The sequence below is a fragment of the Chiloscyllium plagiosum genome, unplaced genomic scaffold, assembly GCF_037043375.1.
Source record: "Chiloscyllium plagiosum isolate Xiang-an unplaced genomic scaffold, Cpla_swu_hap1 HiC_scaffold_9, whole genome shotgun sequence".
Taxonomy (NCBI): Eukaryota; Metazoa; Chordata; class Chondrichthyes; order Orectolobiformes; family Hemiscylliidae; genus Chiloscyllium; species Chiloscyllium plagiosum.
The window spans coordinates 91,979,775-91,995,902 of NW_028270147.1; the positions used below are offsets into that span (position 1 = coordinate 91,979,775).

The 16,128-nt window shown below is 39.3% G+C and overlaps 1 protein-coding gene across 5 annotated transcripts in view; it reads left to right on the top strand.

Annotated features, from left to right (window-relative positions):
- Positions 1-16,128, top strand: part of ralgps2 (Ral GEF with PH domain and SH3 binding motif 2) — a 470,074-nt gene that overhangs the window by 448,211 nt on the left and 5,735 nt on the right. For 3 of the 5 annotated variants that reach the window (XR_015758209.1, XR_015758208.1, XR_015758210.1), the window contains one exon: positions 43-165. The exons of 1 other annotated variant lie outside the window; for it this stretch is intronic. Coding sequence is in view for 1 of the 4 variants with exons in the window: in XM_087990912.1 (XP_087847038.1) it covers positions 48-50 (3 nt within the window). In the remaining 3 variants the exon portion in view is untranslated. Of the gene's footprint in view, positions 1-42; positions 166-16,128 lie in introns of those variants that run through there. One more of the 5 variants, XM_087990912.1, reaches the window with a different exon arrangement.

Here is a 16,128-nt window from a genome sequence, read left to right on the forward strand (position 1 = left end):
TCACATTTCATGATGATACTTCGAGATTCTTTGCCTCCTAAGTACAGTAATCATTGGGAGAACACAAGCCCTGAAAGATGCAATGGAACATATTCTTGATTTTTAAACTTTTCTGCCTGAGAAGATCCCAACACAGCAAAAGGAAAGCTTTTATGTTTTTAAATGGTGAGATATAATTGCATATTTGATTAAGAGTGATTTGGGTGTCTTTGTACTAGAAACACAGAATGTTCGCAATAAAGATAAAGTGCTGGAGAAGCACAGCAGATATGGAAGCATCAATGGAGAAAATGATTTAACTCCAATATGACTCTTCTGAAAAGAGTACTGTTGGGTATGCATGGGGTGCAGTTTTAGTTGTCTTATTTAAGAAAAATTTCCTTGCCTTACAGAAGTACATCAAAAGTTCATTAGATTGAAAGGAAACAAAAATGTTAAAACATATTCAGCACATCTAGCAATAATCGTGGAAAGAGAACCAAAATTAATGTCATCTCAATCACCAGATTGAGTCCTGAGATGAGAGGGTTGCCCTATGAATAAAATGAGCTTAGACTATCTGGAATTTTGAAAAATGAAAGCTGATCTCACTGTAAATATGAAGCTGTGAGGCTTGACAAGGTGGTTACTCAGACTGTTTCCCCTGATGCACGAATCGACAACTAGACACATAGTTTCAGGTTAAGAAATTGGCTATTTTGTATTGAAATGCAGAGAACTATTTTAACTCAGAAGTATGTAACTCATAAGAATCCTGAATCCAGAAGGCCATAAGTTGCACAAAGATGGAATAAATTCAAGGCCACGATTGGGCATTAAGCTAATCAAGGGTTGTGTAAATGGGTAAGGAAAATGGAGTCAAGATCAAGAATCAGCTATACTCTTAAATGTCTGGCGCAGATTTGAGGGGCCATGTAGTCTACTCTTGGTTCTGTTTCGTGTATTATGTTCAGACATTCACAGTTTCTAATGACCCATTCACAGCTTAAGGTTATACGTCCTCGTGAATTAACAAGGCATTTATGTACACAGTTATGAATCTCCTCCAGCCTATGATCTGTACGTATACAATTCTGGCCTGTTGACCTACCCCAACTTTAATCATGCTATCTTCAATGGCTGAGATTCAGCTGCTAAAGCTGTAAACCTTAGAATTCCCTCCTTTAAACCTGTCCCCTCTCTTTCCTCCTTTTAAGGTGTTTCTTAAAATCTATCTCTTTGACCAAATCATCAACCATCCTCCCGAATTTCTCTTCTGTGATAAGATTATCGTGAAGCATCTTGAATCATTTTACTGCTTTAAAGCTGCTGTATGGATACCGATGTTGTTGAATGAGCCAAGATTATCTTGTGTTTTACTTCTGTTTTAGGTAGACATTGGTAGGCATACTTTGCTGTCTGATCTCCATTTGATATCAACCTTTTTGCTGTACACTCAAAATATTTGTGTGCGTTTCCCATGGCTAGAATTTCATGGGAATTTACAACTCTTAAAAAATGATCAGTCTATTGCCTATCTTTTGTAAGAACTAAAAAAAATTAAGCCTTTATTTCAAAGAACATCAAAAGATTAGAGTGAAAAACTACCAGCTAGGAGGTTGATTGGATCTTTTCTTGGGGGTTGCAAGAACTGCTACTCAGTTGAATTACTTAACTATAATTTCCATTTTGCTTTTTTATTCTAATATTTATAGGAACAGAGCATATATATAATGAAATCAAACTTGTATCTTTCTTTTCACGTGCGCATCTTTTGAATGTTTTAATATTTCATAATTCTCTGCCTCCTATTTCTTGATTTTGCACAATTACATGTAACTTTCCACTTTATGTGTTGAAACTGTAGGACTTGCAGAAAACTTTGTACTTCCTGAAGTTGCCAGACACTCAGGATTTTATAAATGTGATCTCATGAATAATGTATCATGAGTGCACTCTGGATTGCATTTGTTGACAAAAGCTTGTCCAACAGCATAAGGTGGGAAAAAGTTGTATCTGCTAATTAAAACTATTCCTGTGTAGCTTGCTGAGTGCTAACAACCAAATGACTCTAGGGTTGTGTAGATTTGCAGCTCGGGTGCCAGTTGCAGTTGTGGGTATGTTCACTGAGCTGGGAATTTCTCAGCCCAGCAAACATACCTAAACAACTGCAACCAAATGACTGGTCAACAATGCAGGATATCTCTATTTTGCAACACGAGTGTAAGCGCTTGTACAAGTAGTGCAGGAAAGACATTTCCCACATAACTCCATATAAGTTCCCACTCATTTGCCTCATATTAGGTGTAAAGGCAGTGTCGTCGTTATCTGCGACAGCCAAAAACTGTGGGTGAAAGTGAAGACAATTTGATTGTCTGTGGAGAAAAGGAAATATGTGCATTTGTACAGAGGCATCCTAATTACCAGATTCCTCAAAGCATTTGGCAGCCAATTCAGTACTTCTGACATTGAGTTATTGTTATAAAATATAAAACACGAGTCAGTTTTTGCACAGCAAGCCACTAAAAACCATAATGTGGTAATGACAAAATGATTTATTTTTGTGACAATGATGATTAAGGAATAAATATTAGCCGAGTGTTAGAAAGGAAGGTGCAATGGCAGTGAAAATATCCTACTTTTCTTCAAAACAGTACTACCAGGCATTCACCTGATGGGGCTAACAGAGCCTCAGTTTAAGTTCTCATCCAGCTCCATTTGTGCAACACTTCCTCAGGACAGCGCTGGAGTGTCAACCTGGAGTGGGACTTGATCCCAAAGGCTTTCTGACTTGGAGGCGAGAGGACTACTTACTGCCCAAGCTGGCAGCTGTGCTCTCTGATGTCCTCCATTTTATGTCCAGCTGGTATTCCATTTCATCAAGTAGACAAACAAATGATCAATAACTAAGGATTCATAATCAAGTTTGACACCTCTTAACAAATTTTGCATGGTTTCCCACACTTAGCACAGCAAATTTTATTGTTGCTAATGCAAACAATAATTTTCATATTTGGAAAAATACCTTCCAGCTGTATGCTTTACAAGAGAAAACAGTGTATAACAGGAAGGAATTTGCAAAGGGAGGCTCCTTCAGTTTGTGTGAATAGCTTATGCTCAACATTTAGGAGCATAAAACTTTGAGGAAGTAGACCTGTATGAAATTGGAAGCCTTCCTGAAGCATATACTTATTAGCATATGGTCCTGTTCTTCCTCCACATGTTCACTTGCTGAGGGGAAGAGGGTGAGCTAGAAGTTGTGGGACATGTTGGTACTGATGACGCAAGGCAAGTATTGAGGTGCGAAGATTAAGTTTCAGGAGCCGGGAAGGAAATAAGCAAGGAAGACCTCGAAGGCAGTAACTTCAGGATAACTCTGGATTAAGTCACATGCAGTAGCAAGAGTAGAAATAGGAAGATGGGAAGGATCAATGCGTGGCTTAAAGCAAGGTACAGAAGGGAGAGCTGCAAATTCTTAAAGCATGAGGACCAGATCTGGGACAGAAGACACTATTCAAAAGACACGGATTGCACTTCGGATGAGCACCAGTGTTCTCACAAAGAAATTTTTTAGTGGGGAGGCTTTTAATCTAAATTAGCAGAGGGATGGGCACCAACATATCAAAGAAAGGTGAATAAAGTGAGATTGTTGGCCACCACTACAGATGAAAGTTGTAACTTTTTAATTGAGAGTGCATTAAAAGATGTTATCTGGGCTGGAGAGTTTCAGTTATAAAGAAAGATTGGATAGACTGGGGTTTTACCTTAGAGCAGAGGAGATTGAGAGGAGACCTGATTGAGAGGTATAAAATTATGAGTGGCAAATTTAGGGTAGACAGGAAGAAACTTCTCTTCTTGATAGGATTAATTACTGGGGGAATAGATTTGAGGTGACGTGCAGAAGGCTTAAAAGAGATGTGAGAAAAAAAACATTTTCATGCAGAGGGTGGTAGGAATCTGGAATTCACTACCTATAAATATGCTGGAGGCAGAAACCTCAACATTTAAAGAAGTTTCGAGATGTATCTTGCAATGGCAAGGGCGAAATGCTCTAAATGGATTTAGAATACATGACAAGAGAAATAGAGATTACGATTGAACATAAAAAGGAGGGTGAATTCTTCAAGTGAGAGCCAAGTCACCTCTAATAGGTTAGAAAGGAAAGTGAAAATAAAATAAAGACTGGCAAAAAGCATGTATGATCAGATGATGGCAGTCAACATAAAAGAGAATCCAGATATTTTCTACCAGTATATGAATATCAAGTGAGTAGTAAGAGGTGTAGTGAGTCCTATTGCTGCATTCGCACCAATCTTCAACAGAAGTGCCAACTCAATGATCAATCTCAGCCTCTTCCAGTGGTCCCCAGTATACAGTCTTCAGCCAATTCTATTCACTCCCTGCGATGTCAAGAAAAGGTTGGAGACACTGGATACTGCAAAGGCTGTGGGCCCTGACAACACTGCTGATAACAGTAATATTGAAGATTTGTGCTCCAGAACTTGTATCTCCCCTAGTCAAGGTGTTCAAGTACAATTACAGCACTGGCATCTACTAAACACTGTGGAAAATTGTCCAGGTATGAGCTGTACACAAAATGCTGGACAAATCCAATCCAGCTATTTACCATCCTATCAGTCTACTCTTGATCATCAATAAAGTGATGGAATGTGTCATCAACATTGCTATCAAGCAGCAACTGCTGCTAAGTGATGCCCAATTTTGATTCCACCAGAGTCTGTCAGCTTTTGACCTCATTAAAACCTTGGTTGAAGCATGGACAAAAGAGCTGAATTCCAGAAGTGAGGTGACAGTGACACCCCTGACATCCAGGATGCATTCGAACACGTGTGGCATCAAAAAGCCCTAGCAATACTGGAATCAGTGGATATCAGGGATAAGCTCTCCGCTGGTTGGAGTCATACCCGGCTCACAGGAAAATTATTGTGGTTGTTGGAGATCAGTCATCTCCGCTGCAGGACATCTCTGCAGGAGTTCCTCATGTTGATGCCTTAGGCCCTCCAATCTTCAGCTGCTTCATGAATGACCTCCCCTCTGTCATAAGTCTGAAGTGGGGATGTTCACTGATGATTGCACAATGTTCAACACCATTCATAACTCCTCAATTACTGAAGCAGTCCATGTTCGAATGCAACAAGATGTGGATAATATCCAGGTTTGAGCTGACAGTCATGGTATCGAGTACAGGAGTTGGGAGGTCATGTTGTAGCTATACAGGAAATTGGTTAGGCCACTGTTGGAATATTGCATGCAATTCTGGTCTCCTTCCTGTTGGAAAGATGTTGTGAAACTTGCAAGGATTCAGAAAAGATTTAGAAGGATGTTGCCAGGGTTGGAGGATTTGAGCTATAGGGTGGGGTTGTTTTCCCTGGAGCATTGGAGGCTGAGGGGTGACCTTATAAAGGTTTATAAAATCATGAGGGGCATGGATAGGATAAATAGACAAAGTCTTTTCCCTGGGATGGGGGAGTCCAGAACTAGAGGGCATAGGTTTAGGGTGAGAGGGGAAAGATATAAAAGAGACCTAAAGGGCAACTTTTTCACGCAGAGGGTGATACGTGTATGGAATGAGCTGCCAGAGGAAGTGGTGGAGGCTAGTACAATTGCAACATTTAAAAGGCATCTGGATGGGTATATGAACAGGAAGGGTTTGGAGGGATATGGGCTGGATGCTGGCAGATGGGACTAGATTGGGTTGGGATATCTGGTCGGCATGGACAAATTGGACCGAAGGGTCTGTTTCCGTGCTGTACATCTCTACGACTCTAAATGGCAAGTAAAGTTTGCGCCACCTAAATGCCAGGCAATGACTAGCTCCAATAGAGACAGTCTAATCACTGCCATTTGACATTCAATGGTATTACCATCATTGAATCCTCCATTATCAACATATTTGGGTTGTCATTGACCAGACTGGACTTGCCACATGAGCACACTGGCTACAAGAACAGGTGAGTGGCTAACAATACTGTGGTGAGTAATTCACCTTCTGAATCCCAAAAGTCTGTCCACCATGGACAAGTCCCAAGTCAGGAGTGTGATGGAATCCTCCTCACTTGCCTGGATGGGTGCAGCTCCAACAACACTCAAGGTGCTTGACATCATCCAGGATAAAGCAGCCTGTTTGATTGGCAGTACATCCTCAAGCATTCATTCCCTTCTGCCATCAATGCTGAGTAGCAATGGTGTAATGTCTACAAGATGCACTGCAGGAATTCATCAAAGATCATTAGATATGACCTTCCAACCCATGACCACTAGTTTGTGGGTCTTTGCTGTGAGTAAAGTGGCTGTTGCATTTCCTTCATTCAGCAGTTACTCTGTTAAGCACTTTAGTATCCTGAAATCATAAGATGTTCTAAGTAAGTTTGTTTCTCCATATATCTGAAAACATGGAAGGAGAGATCCTTTAGAACTTTAATGTTGACAAGTACAATCAATTGCAAAATTGAAGTGGACCTGGATTTGTTTAATCTGGTTAACAGTTCTTCTATGTGTAGAATACTGTCAAGATAATGTTGCGCAGTGCCCTAAGAATATTTTGTTTTTACAAGTGGGCTGTATAACCCTAGCAAAACTGAAATCAATAGGTATTGGGGGCAACCTCTCCACTGGTTGAAGCACTAAGATTCTTAAACTATATCTGTTGTAAGAATATGGAAAAATTGTTGAGACACTAAGTATCATTAACAATTTATTGGATCAGTAGTTTCAGTTTTGCAAAGGTTCATTTCAATGAAGCAGCTCTGATCAGCAGGCTGGAGAAAAAAATGTAGATTTGTGAACTTATTAGTGGGACAAGTAGTGGTGCCTTATTCACTTTATGAAGGAGGCTTTCTTTATGTGACAATACATTCTCTCCAGCATCAAAGAGATGTAGCTGGGCTTTTCATTCTTTATGAAAGATTAGAAATGCAGCACGCCATAATAACTCTTCAGACTTGGAAGAGGCCTTGATGCTTATAATTAGAACATAAAACTGCAAAGGCACCATCAGCATAAGGAAGACAATAACACATATTTCCATTTAGGAAACTGCTAGAGAATCTCATCACATGGAATCCGCTAAGACACAGTTTTTTCAATGTATATGAGTCATTTTTGCCATCAAAGTCTGAGTGGAATTCTGATCACCCACCATTTTCCTGATTTTCCTTCCCCTTAACATTGGGTGATCCGCAATTGATCTGGAGTTTTGGAGATTGTCTTTGAATTTTTGTTTTTCCTTTTGGTATCCTGTTCCAAAAAAATTTCTGAGATTCCATAAAACTAAACTAATACCAGGATTGTTATTGGAAGTTATTAGTTCTTGTCTTTGTCTTTATGTTATCATTATTGTTCCAATAAAAAAGACTCTTCTCCTTAAATGTGTATTTAGGATTCGGCTTTTCATCAGGAGGTGGCAAAAGCAGAGCTTCAAAAAATGGGATATCCAAAAGTTGTTTTGCAATAGATAAGAACACCTAAAAGAAAACTATGAAGTCTTCAGATTCAAATGTCCGATTTTCTTCTCCCTGCCCCAGGGTACTGACAAAAATAAGGGAACTGAAAGCTGCATGCTTGACCAAGAAAAACAAGGATTTGTCTGCCTTTTGAAGCCTTCTGTGGCTTTTGTATACTTGGCATCTGTTCAAATACACGGTAGCATTTCTTCAGTGGCTGAAATAGACAGCAGCATTTGCTACTACAGTTTATTTAACATTACGGTTTCCAGAACTCCCACTCAGAACCTTTGACACATTAAAGGGGAAGTATTTGTCATTTAATTGTGATTCATTTTGGCAGTACATGGAATGCCAAAGTTTATGATGAGACATATGAAAGAAAAGACTAAGAATTAAATGCATAAATTTATCTTGATCATATTGCAGCGTTTCACAAACCAAGCATCTTTTCTGTGATTCTTTAATTTCATGTGATCTGTTCCTTAAGTGGAAAACTGCCATTCCCATCAGATGCTGGACATTCCAGATTGATATGTGACTGACTCAGTGCTCAAACACCATATGTCTTCTGATTTGAGGTTGAAGCAGTGCTCTACACTCTTGGATATATTAAGTTCAAGAAGTCATAATATTGTCTTTTCTGATCCAATGAAATTTGAAATAAGTGAAGGGTCTGATATCTGGATACAATAGCTTTCCAATTAGCACAGAAAAAGCAAAACAGATTGAGTAATCCACTAAATTTGTAAATTACAAATTCAATTACAGTAAACTCCCCCAATCCACTGGGTGGTTTCTCATGGTCGGCTTTAATGTTTAATGGACACCAAGAAATTCACTAGTACAAGCCAAGTGTGTTCTTCAAAAATAAAAGGTTTTTTATAAACAAATTTCTGCCAAACAATATTTGCAAACCCACCACACAGAATAAGCCTCTCTTTGATTAAATAACTTTCTTAAATTTGATTTCAAGTAAATGTTAGTTGGAATGTATTAGTTTTCATGTGGATTTCAAAAGTTTTTTGTACTATTAGAGGCAAAATGGTTAAGCAAGTTAATAACTCACTGGCAAAGGCTAGTGCAATTAAACATTTAAAAGGCATCTATATGGGTATATGAATAGGAAGGGTTCAGAAGGATATGGGCCAAGTGCTGGCAAATGGGACTAGATGAATTTAGGATATCTGGTTGGCATGGTCGAATTGGAACGAAGGGTCAGTTTCTGTGCTGTACATCTCTATGACTGCAAATGTATTCTTCATTGAATTGTTATCCAAAAGCTTCACATCTATTTATTAATAGATTTGAAACAGGTTGGTTGAACAGAAATTGAGACATAAATTTTCTTTGTCCAGACAGTTTATTCACTGTACCAGTCCCAATTATTCCCCTTTTTTTCTGTTGTTGTGGGTAAATCACTATTGATTAAGAAATCTCACAGACATTCAATAAGACCCCACAAGTAAGCAAGTTAAGCCTGAACTGAACTTGAATATTACCCAGTCAATGATGGAATTTAGCTATAATTCCAACCAACAGTGTCTGTGTCTGATATTCAGGGTTTGATACTAGTGAAGTATTATTCTTCAAAGTTCTGCTGAAGAATAGTTCTGATGTTGGATTCTAATACAATGTTTCATCCTTCAGAGCTATGAGGTGACATTATTATTGACTTTTTAGATTCTTTCACCCAAAACATTGATTACTCCTCCAGAGTCAGAAATAGCTTCTTTGTTCCTTCTTATATTTGGCATTGACTTATCTGTTTGAAGACACAGCTTTCCTATGATTAACTCCTTAATTTTTTTTCTGCAGCGCAATCATTTGTCCTTGTGGCATAAGCAGCCAGTTATTAAGCAAATGTCAAAACAGTTTTGTTTATATAGCCTTGACTACTTTTTCCAGGCATATCTGATTGCTTTCAATTTTCATATAAGTTTGTCTTTGATTTTTAATAGTTTATTCCAGACAGAGTTATTGCTTCTTTCAATCTATGAACAGTTAAAGTTCTGAAGTTTATAATTTCGCACTATCCAAATGAGATGTCAGTTAATAGCCATCATCTGTTTTTCTTCTAACCTTAAATTACATGCTATATTAGCAGATGTACCTCTTCTTAATGTATATATTTTGTGCCATGAGTTAAATAATGTACATGTTATATTACAATTAAACCTTACAAACAAGGATCTAGTGGCACAATGGTGGTATCCTTTCCTCTGTGCAGAAGGTCCAATTGTTTTAGAAATCTTTTTTCCAACATTTCCTTGACACTAGCAAGGTCAGTTCTCAATCTTGTCTGTGCAACATCCTTTGCCAAATGAACATTGTCCCAAAAAGAATCATAATCAATGCAACATTCTATGAGCAGTATTTTCTCAGTTTGCCCATTGTGTAAGATATCCTTCATGTAAGATATCCTACATGAGTTCAACCCCCATCTGTATTGTTTTGACTCACACCAATGTTTCATCAGCTAAGATCCTCTAAGTTACCCTTGTAATTTTGTTCGCTGCTTAGGCTAATGAATAACATTTATTACTCTTTTCCACCAAAAATATGATAAACACTGCCAAACCAGAAGATTAATCTGGAAGTTTATCAAGTGACGCATAATCCAAGATGAGAAACTTCTTATCTTGTGGATCATCGAAGGCTAGAAATCTGCATGCACATTTCTCTGAATTTAATCTTTTCAGTGCTTTATTTATTCTCAAATCCTTTTCTACCATTGCATATTTTGCCATATCATTCATTTCCAATGGTCATAACCGGCATCAGGCTAAGTCTGAGTGTGCAGTCAGTCAGACTGAATAATCAAACTGCTAAACTAGTCTATGTCTACCTTAGCTGCAGGATCCTCTTTCTATGATGTCCTGGTTATATTTACTTGGAGGCAGTTGAGATCTTCTCAGTGAGATTATTGATCCAAGTTTACTCACAACTTCACTCTGCCTGATATCTGACCCTGTACATTTGAACATTTTGGAAGAGCCAAATACAGTTTAAGTAGATAGTTTAAATGGTGGAAAAGCTGAACAAGACTCTAGGAAACACAGAATATGTGATCGGCACATGTATATGTGATTGCCAATTATTTGTAATATAATTGGCACTTAACCCAGAATACATTTGCTGAAATTTCTTGTTATTTGATGAAGTTGTTCAATAAGACAAATAGGTAAGCTAATTACTCAGAATATCGATTGATTTTTCCTGTATAAATGTTAACAACAAAAGATTAGTTTAATACAGATTGTGTTATTTTAGTTTAGGAAGGTAAGTGTTTCTTAGTAAGGATTTCTTTTAAAAATAGAAACAAGGTGCGTGTGTCTCTCTGGAACAGTGATTTAAGTCTAATCTTTCTTCGGAGCAGATGACTGGCTGTTACAAAAAGATGCTTAAAATGTTGTATTTATGACAGGTAGAGTAAACATTTATGTCATAATGTTTACTTTTAGTTCAGAAGAATCTAGCATGAGTATTTTTTTTAAAGTCTGTTTGAAAAACAGCAGGGTTCAGTTTCGAAGCCAGTTTAATTGCTCTGCTAGAAAGATTCAGGACAGTACAAGGAATAAGTCACTAGTTTGTGAAACCAGGCGAGTTTGATTAGAAATCTGCAGGTTATGAACACAGAAAAAAGAAATTCTCAGATTTGTGAGAAATTCATGTTAGCAGATTTGGAAATTATCATATGAATTGTCCACTATCTATGGCAAAGAAACTGCCAGGAATCAGAGCACTAAAGAGTTGAAATGGGGTGTAATCTCTTTGGCCTTAGCTCTCTGTCAAGAAGCAGGTCAAAAATTTACTTCACTGTGTTATGAGATTATCTAATTGTCTTCTATATTTAGTTTTTTACTTTTTTATTTTGTGTAATAAACACTCTTCTGATAAAGACAATCTGAACCCTCTTGAGAATATGCATCAGTGTATAACTAACTAAATAAAAATAAAATAAACATAGGATCTCTCAAGAGAAAGTGAGGGCTGCAGATGCTGGAGATCAGAGCTGAAAATGTGTTGCTGGAAAACCGCAGCAGGTCAGGCAGCATCCAAGGAACAGGAGATTCGCCGTTTCGTTCCTGAAGAAGGGTTTACGCCCGAAACGTCGATTCTCCTGTTCCTTGGATGCTGCCTGACCTGCGCTTTGCCAGCAACACATTTTCAGATAGGATCTCTCAAGCCAGGTTTCTTTCTGAAATTTGACTGGTCCAGTAGTGCCATCAGCTGGGATCAAAATACATCAATATCCTTGACATCCTTGATGAAGCTTTAACAGGCAACACCACCAAAGGACAGTATGCAGTGTCAAATGAAAGGATCTGCATATCAACACCAGAAGTGTTCACCCATTTTGTATTGGAAAACACATTAGAGGAGTACTGACTTTAAGGCTCTTTGTATCGAAGTGGAAACATGACAAGAGGAAAGCCCACATTGTGTGGAGCCACAGAAAATGGGGAAGATACTAAATGAAAATTTTGCATCAGTATTTACTGTGGAAAAGGATATGAAAGATATAGATTGTAGGGGAATAGATGGTGACATCCTGCAAAATGTCCAGATTACAGAGGAGGAAGTGCTGGATGTCTTGAAATGGTTAAAGGTGGATAAGTCCCCAGGACCTGATCAGGTGTACCCGAGAACTCTGTGGGAAGCTAGAGAAGTGATTACTGGGCCTCTTGCTGAGATATTTGTATCATCGATAGTCACAGGTGATGTGCCGGAAGACTGGAGGTTGGCTAACATGGTACCACTGTTTAAGAAGGGCGGTAAAGACAAGCCAGGGAACTATAGACCAGTGATCCTGACCTCGGTGGGCAAGTTGTTGGAGGGAATCCTGAGGGACAGGATATACATGCATTTGAAAAGGCAAGGACTGATTCGGGATAGTCAACATGGCTTTGTGCGTGGGAAATCATGTCTCACAAACTTGATTGAGTTTTTTGATGAAGTAACAAAGAAGATTGATGAGGGCAGAGCAGTAGATGTGATCTATATGGACTTCAGTAAGGTGTTCCATAAGGTTCCAAATGAGAGACTGATTAGCAAGGTTAGATCTCATGGAATAAAGGGAGAACTAGCCATTTGGATACAGAACTGGCTCAAAGGTAGAAGACAGAGGGTGGTGGTGGAGGGTTGTTTTTCAGACTGGAGGCCTGTGACCAGTGGAGTGCCGCAAGGTTCGGTGCTGGGACCTCTACTTTTTGTCATTTACATAAATGATTTGGATGCGAGCATAAGAGGTACAGTTAGTAAGTTTGCAGATGACACCAAAATTGGAGGTGTAGTGGACAGCGAAGAGGGTTACCTCAGATTACAACAGGATCTTGGCCAGTGGGCTGAGAAGTGGCAGATGGAGTTTAATTCAGATAAATGTGAGGTGCTGCATTTTGGGAAAGCAATTCTTAGCAGGGCTTATACACTTAATAGTAAGGTCCGAGGGAGTGTTGCTGAACAAAGAGACCTTGGAGTGCAGGTTCATAGCTCCTTGAAAATAGAGTCGCAGATAGATAGGATAGTGAAAAAGGCGTTTGGTATGCTTTCCTTTATTGGTCAGAGTATTGAGTCCAGGAGTTGGGAGGTCATGTTGCAGCTGTACAGGACATTGGTTAGGCCACTGTTGGAATATTGCGTGCAATTCTGGTCTCCTTCCTAACGGAAAGATGTTGTGAAACTTGAAAGGGTTCAGAAAAGATTTACAAGGATGTTACCAGGGTTGGAGGATTTGCGCTTTAAGGAGAGGCTGAACAGGCTGGGGCTGTTTCCCCTGGAGCGTCGGAGGCTGAGGGGTGACGTTATAGAGGTTTACAAAATTATGAGGGGCATGGATGGGATAAATAGACAAAGTCTTTTCCCTGGAATCAGGGAGTCCAGAACTAGAGAGCATAGATTTAGGGTGAGAGGAGAAAGATATAAAAGAGACCTAAGAGGCAACTTTTTCACGCAGAGGGTGATACGTGTATGGAATGAGCTGCCAGAGGATGTGGTGGAGGCTGGTACAATTGCAACATTTAAGAGGCATTTGGATGGGTATATGAATAGGAAGGGTTTAGAGGGATATGGGCCAGGTGCTGGCAGGTGGGACTAGATTGGGTTGGGATATCTGGTCGGCATGGACAGGTTGGACCAAAGGGTCTGTTTCCATGCTGTACATCTCTATGACTCTATGAGCTACAAGAAAACAAATGACGGATGCTCTCAAAACAGGATGTAAGTTTGCTCGCTAAGCTGGAAGGTTCGTTTTCAGATGTTTCATCGCTATACTAGGTAACATCATCAGTGACCCTCTGGTGAAGCACTGGTGTTAGTGACCCACTTTCTATTTGTGTTTAGGTTTCTTTGGGTTGGTGATGTCATTTCCTGTGATTATGTCATTTTCTGTTCTTTTTCTCAGGGTGGTAAATGGGGTCCAAGTCAATGTGTTTGTTGATAGATTTCCACTTGGAATGCTATGCTTCTAGGAATTCTCGTGCATGTCTCTGTTTGGCTTGTCCTAGGACGGATGTTTTGTCCCACTTGAAGTGGTGTCCTTCTTCATCTATATGTGAGGATAGTAGTGAGAATGGGTTATGTCTTTCTGTGGCTAGTTGATGTTCATGTATCCTGGTGGATAGTTTTCTACCTGTTTGTCCAATGTAGTGTTTGTTACAGTTCTTGCAAGGTATTTTGTAAATGACATTAGTTTTGCTTGTTGTCTGTATAGGGTCTTTCAAGTTTATTAGCTGCTATTTTAGTGTGTTGGTCGGTTTCTGGGCTACCATGATGTCAAGAGGTCTGAGTAGTCTAGCAGTCATTTCCGAGATGTCTTTGATATAGGGGAAAGTGGCTAGGGTTTCTGGACATGTTTTGTCTGCTTGTTTGGGTTTGTTGCTGAGAAATTGGTGGACTGTGTTCATTGGGTACCTGTTCTTTTTGCATACGCTGTATCGGTGATTTTCCTCTCTCTTCGTAGGTCCTCTGCGCTGCAGCATGTGTTGGCTTGTTGAAATAATGTTCTAATGCAGCTTCATTTGTGGGTGTTGAGATGATTGCTTCTGTATTTGGTTCGTATGTGTTGTTTTCCTGTAGATGCTGGTTTGACATTCCCCATTGGCTCTCGCTCTACTGTGACATCATTGAAACAAATTAGAGGAAACCTTCAAGGCCATCAATAATACCCTTACTGGCATAAAAATCACTATAGAGGAGGGAAACAACAAACTGCCATTCCTAGATGTCACAGTAGAGCGAACAGCCAATGGGGTACTTCAAACCAGCATCGACAGGAAAACAACACATACAGACCAAATGCTGAACTACAGAAGCAATCATTCCAACATCCACAAACGAAGCTGCATTAGAACATTATTTCAACGAGCCACCACACACTGCAGCACAGAGGAACTAAGAAGAGCAGAGGAAAATCATCTATATAGCGTTTTCAAAAAGAACGGATACCCAATGAGCACAGTCCACCGATTTCTCAGCAACAAACCCAAACAAGCAGACAAAACACGCCCAGAAACCCTAGCCACTTTCCCCTACATTAAAGACATCTAGGAAATGACTGCCAGACTACTCAGACCTCTTGGCATCATGGTAGCCCACAAACCCACCAAAACACTAAAATAGCTAATGAACTTGACACAGACAACAAGCAAAACTAATATCATTTAAAATATACCTTGCAAGAACTGTAACAAACACTCGCCATCAGGATACATGGACATCAACTAGCCACAATAACCCATTCTCACTCGTATCCTTCCTTCGAGATGAAGAAGGACACTACTTCTACTGGGACAAAACATGCATCCGAGGACAAGCCAAACAGAGACACGCACGAGAATTCCTAGAAGCATGGCATTCCAACCAGAACTCTATCAACAAGCACATTGACTTGGACCCCATTTACCACCCTCGGAGAAAAAGAACAAGAAATGACATCACCAACCAAAAGAAACCTAAACACACAAATAGAAAGCGGATCACTGATGATGTTACCTAGTATGGTGATAAAATGTCTGAAAACTAACCTTCCAGCTCAGCGAGCAAACTTACATCTAGAACCTCAATCTGAGATACAAATCTTCTTAAAATTCGCTCTCAGAACAAGTTTAGGCCAAAGCTGTCATCTGCCATCTGCAAAAGAAACTGTCACACATGACAGACTGCCGCCGTAACAGACAGTTTTCAATCTGGGAGTGACTTACAGCCTGAGTTCAATCCATTGTCTCCAATGTAAATGGTTGCCTTATTTGAAAGCACATATAGTCTTCTGTTCAGTGATCATTAAAATCAAAATCAATCTTTTGGAGTGTAATGCCCTACTACTTTATGAAGACAAAATAAAATTCCTGTGATCATATGGAATAGACACACTAGCAGACACAATTCATGGAAAGTTGTCTTTCTGTTGTCCTGAGTACAATCTCAAGTGAAACGTCCATTTTTTATGTCTTTCACCAGTGAAACATCAATGTAGAATTCACAATGGCAAAGCATAGGTCTCTCCAAGTGTCTACTTTAAACTCTGATCCTTTTCGATCAATATTTATTGGTGTAAGAAGTAACACAGTAGCATGGATAATGGATTGGTTGGCTACAGAGAGGAGAGACAAATGGATCATTTTCAGGATTGGTAAGCTGTATCCAGTAGAGTATCACTATGCTAGGGCCTCTATTGTTTACATTCTAT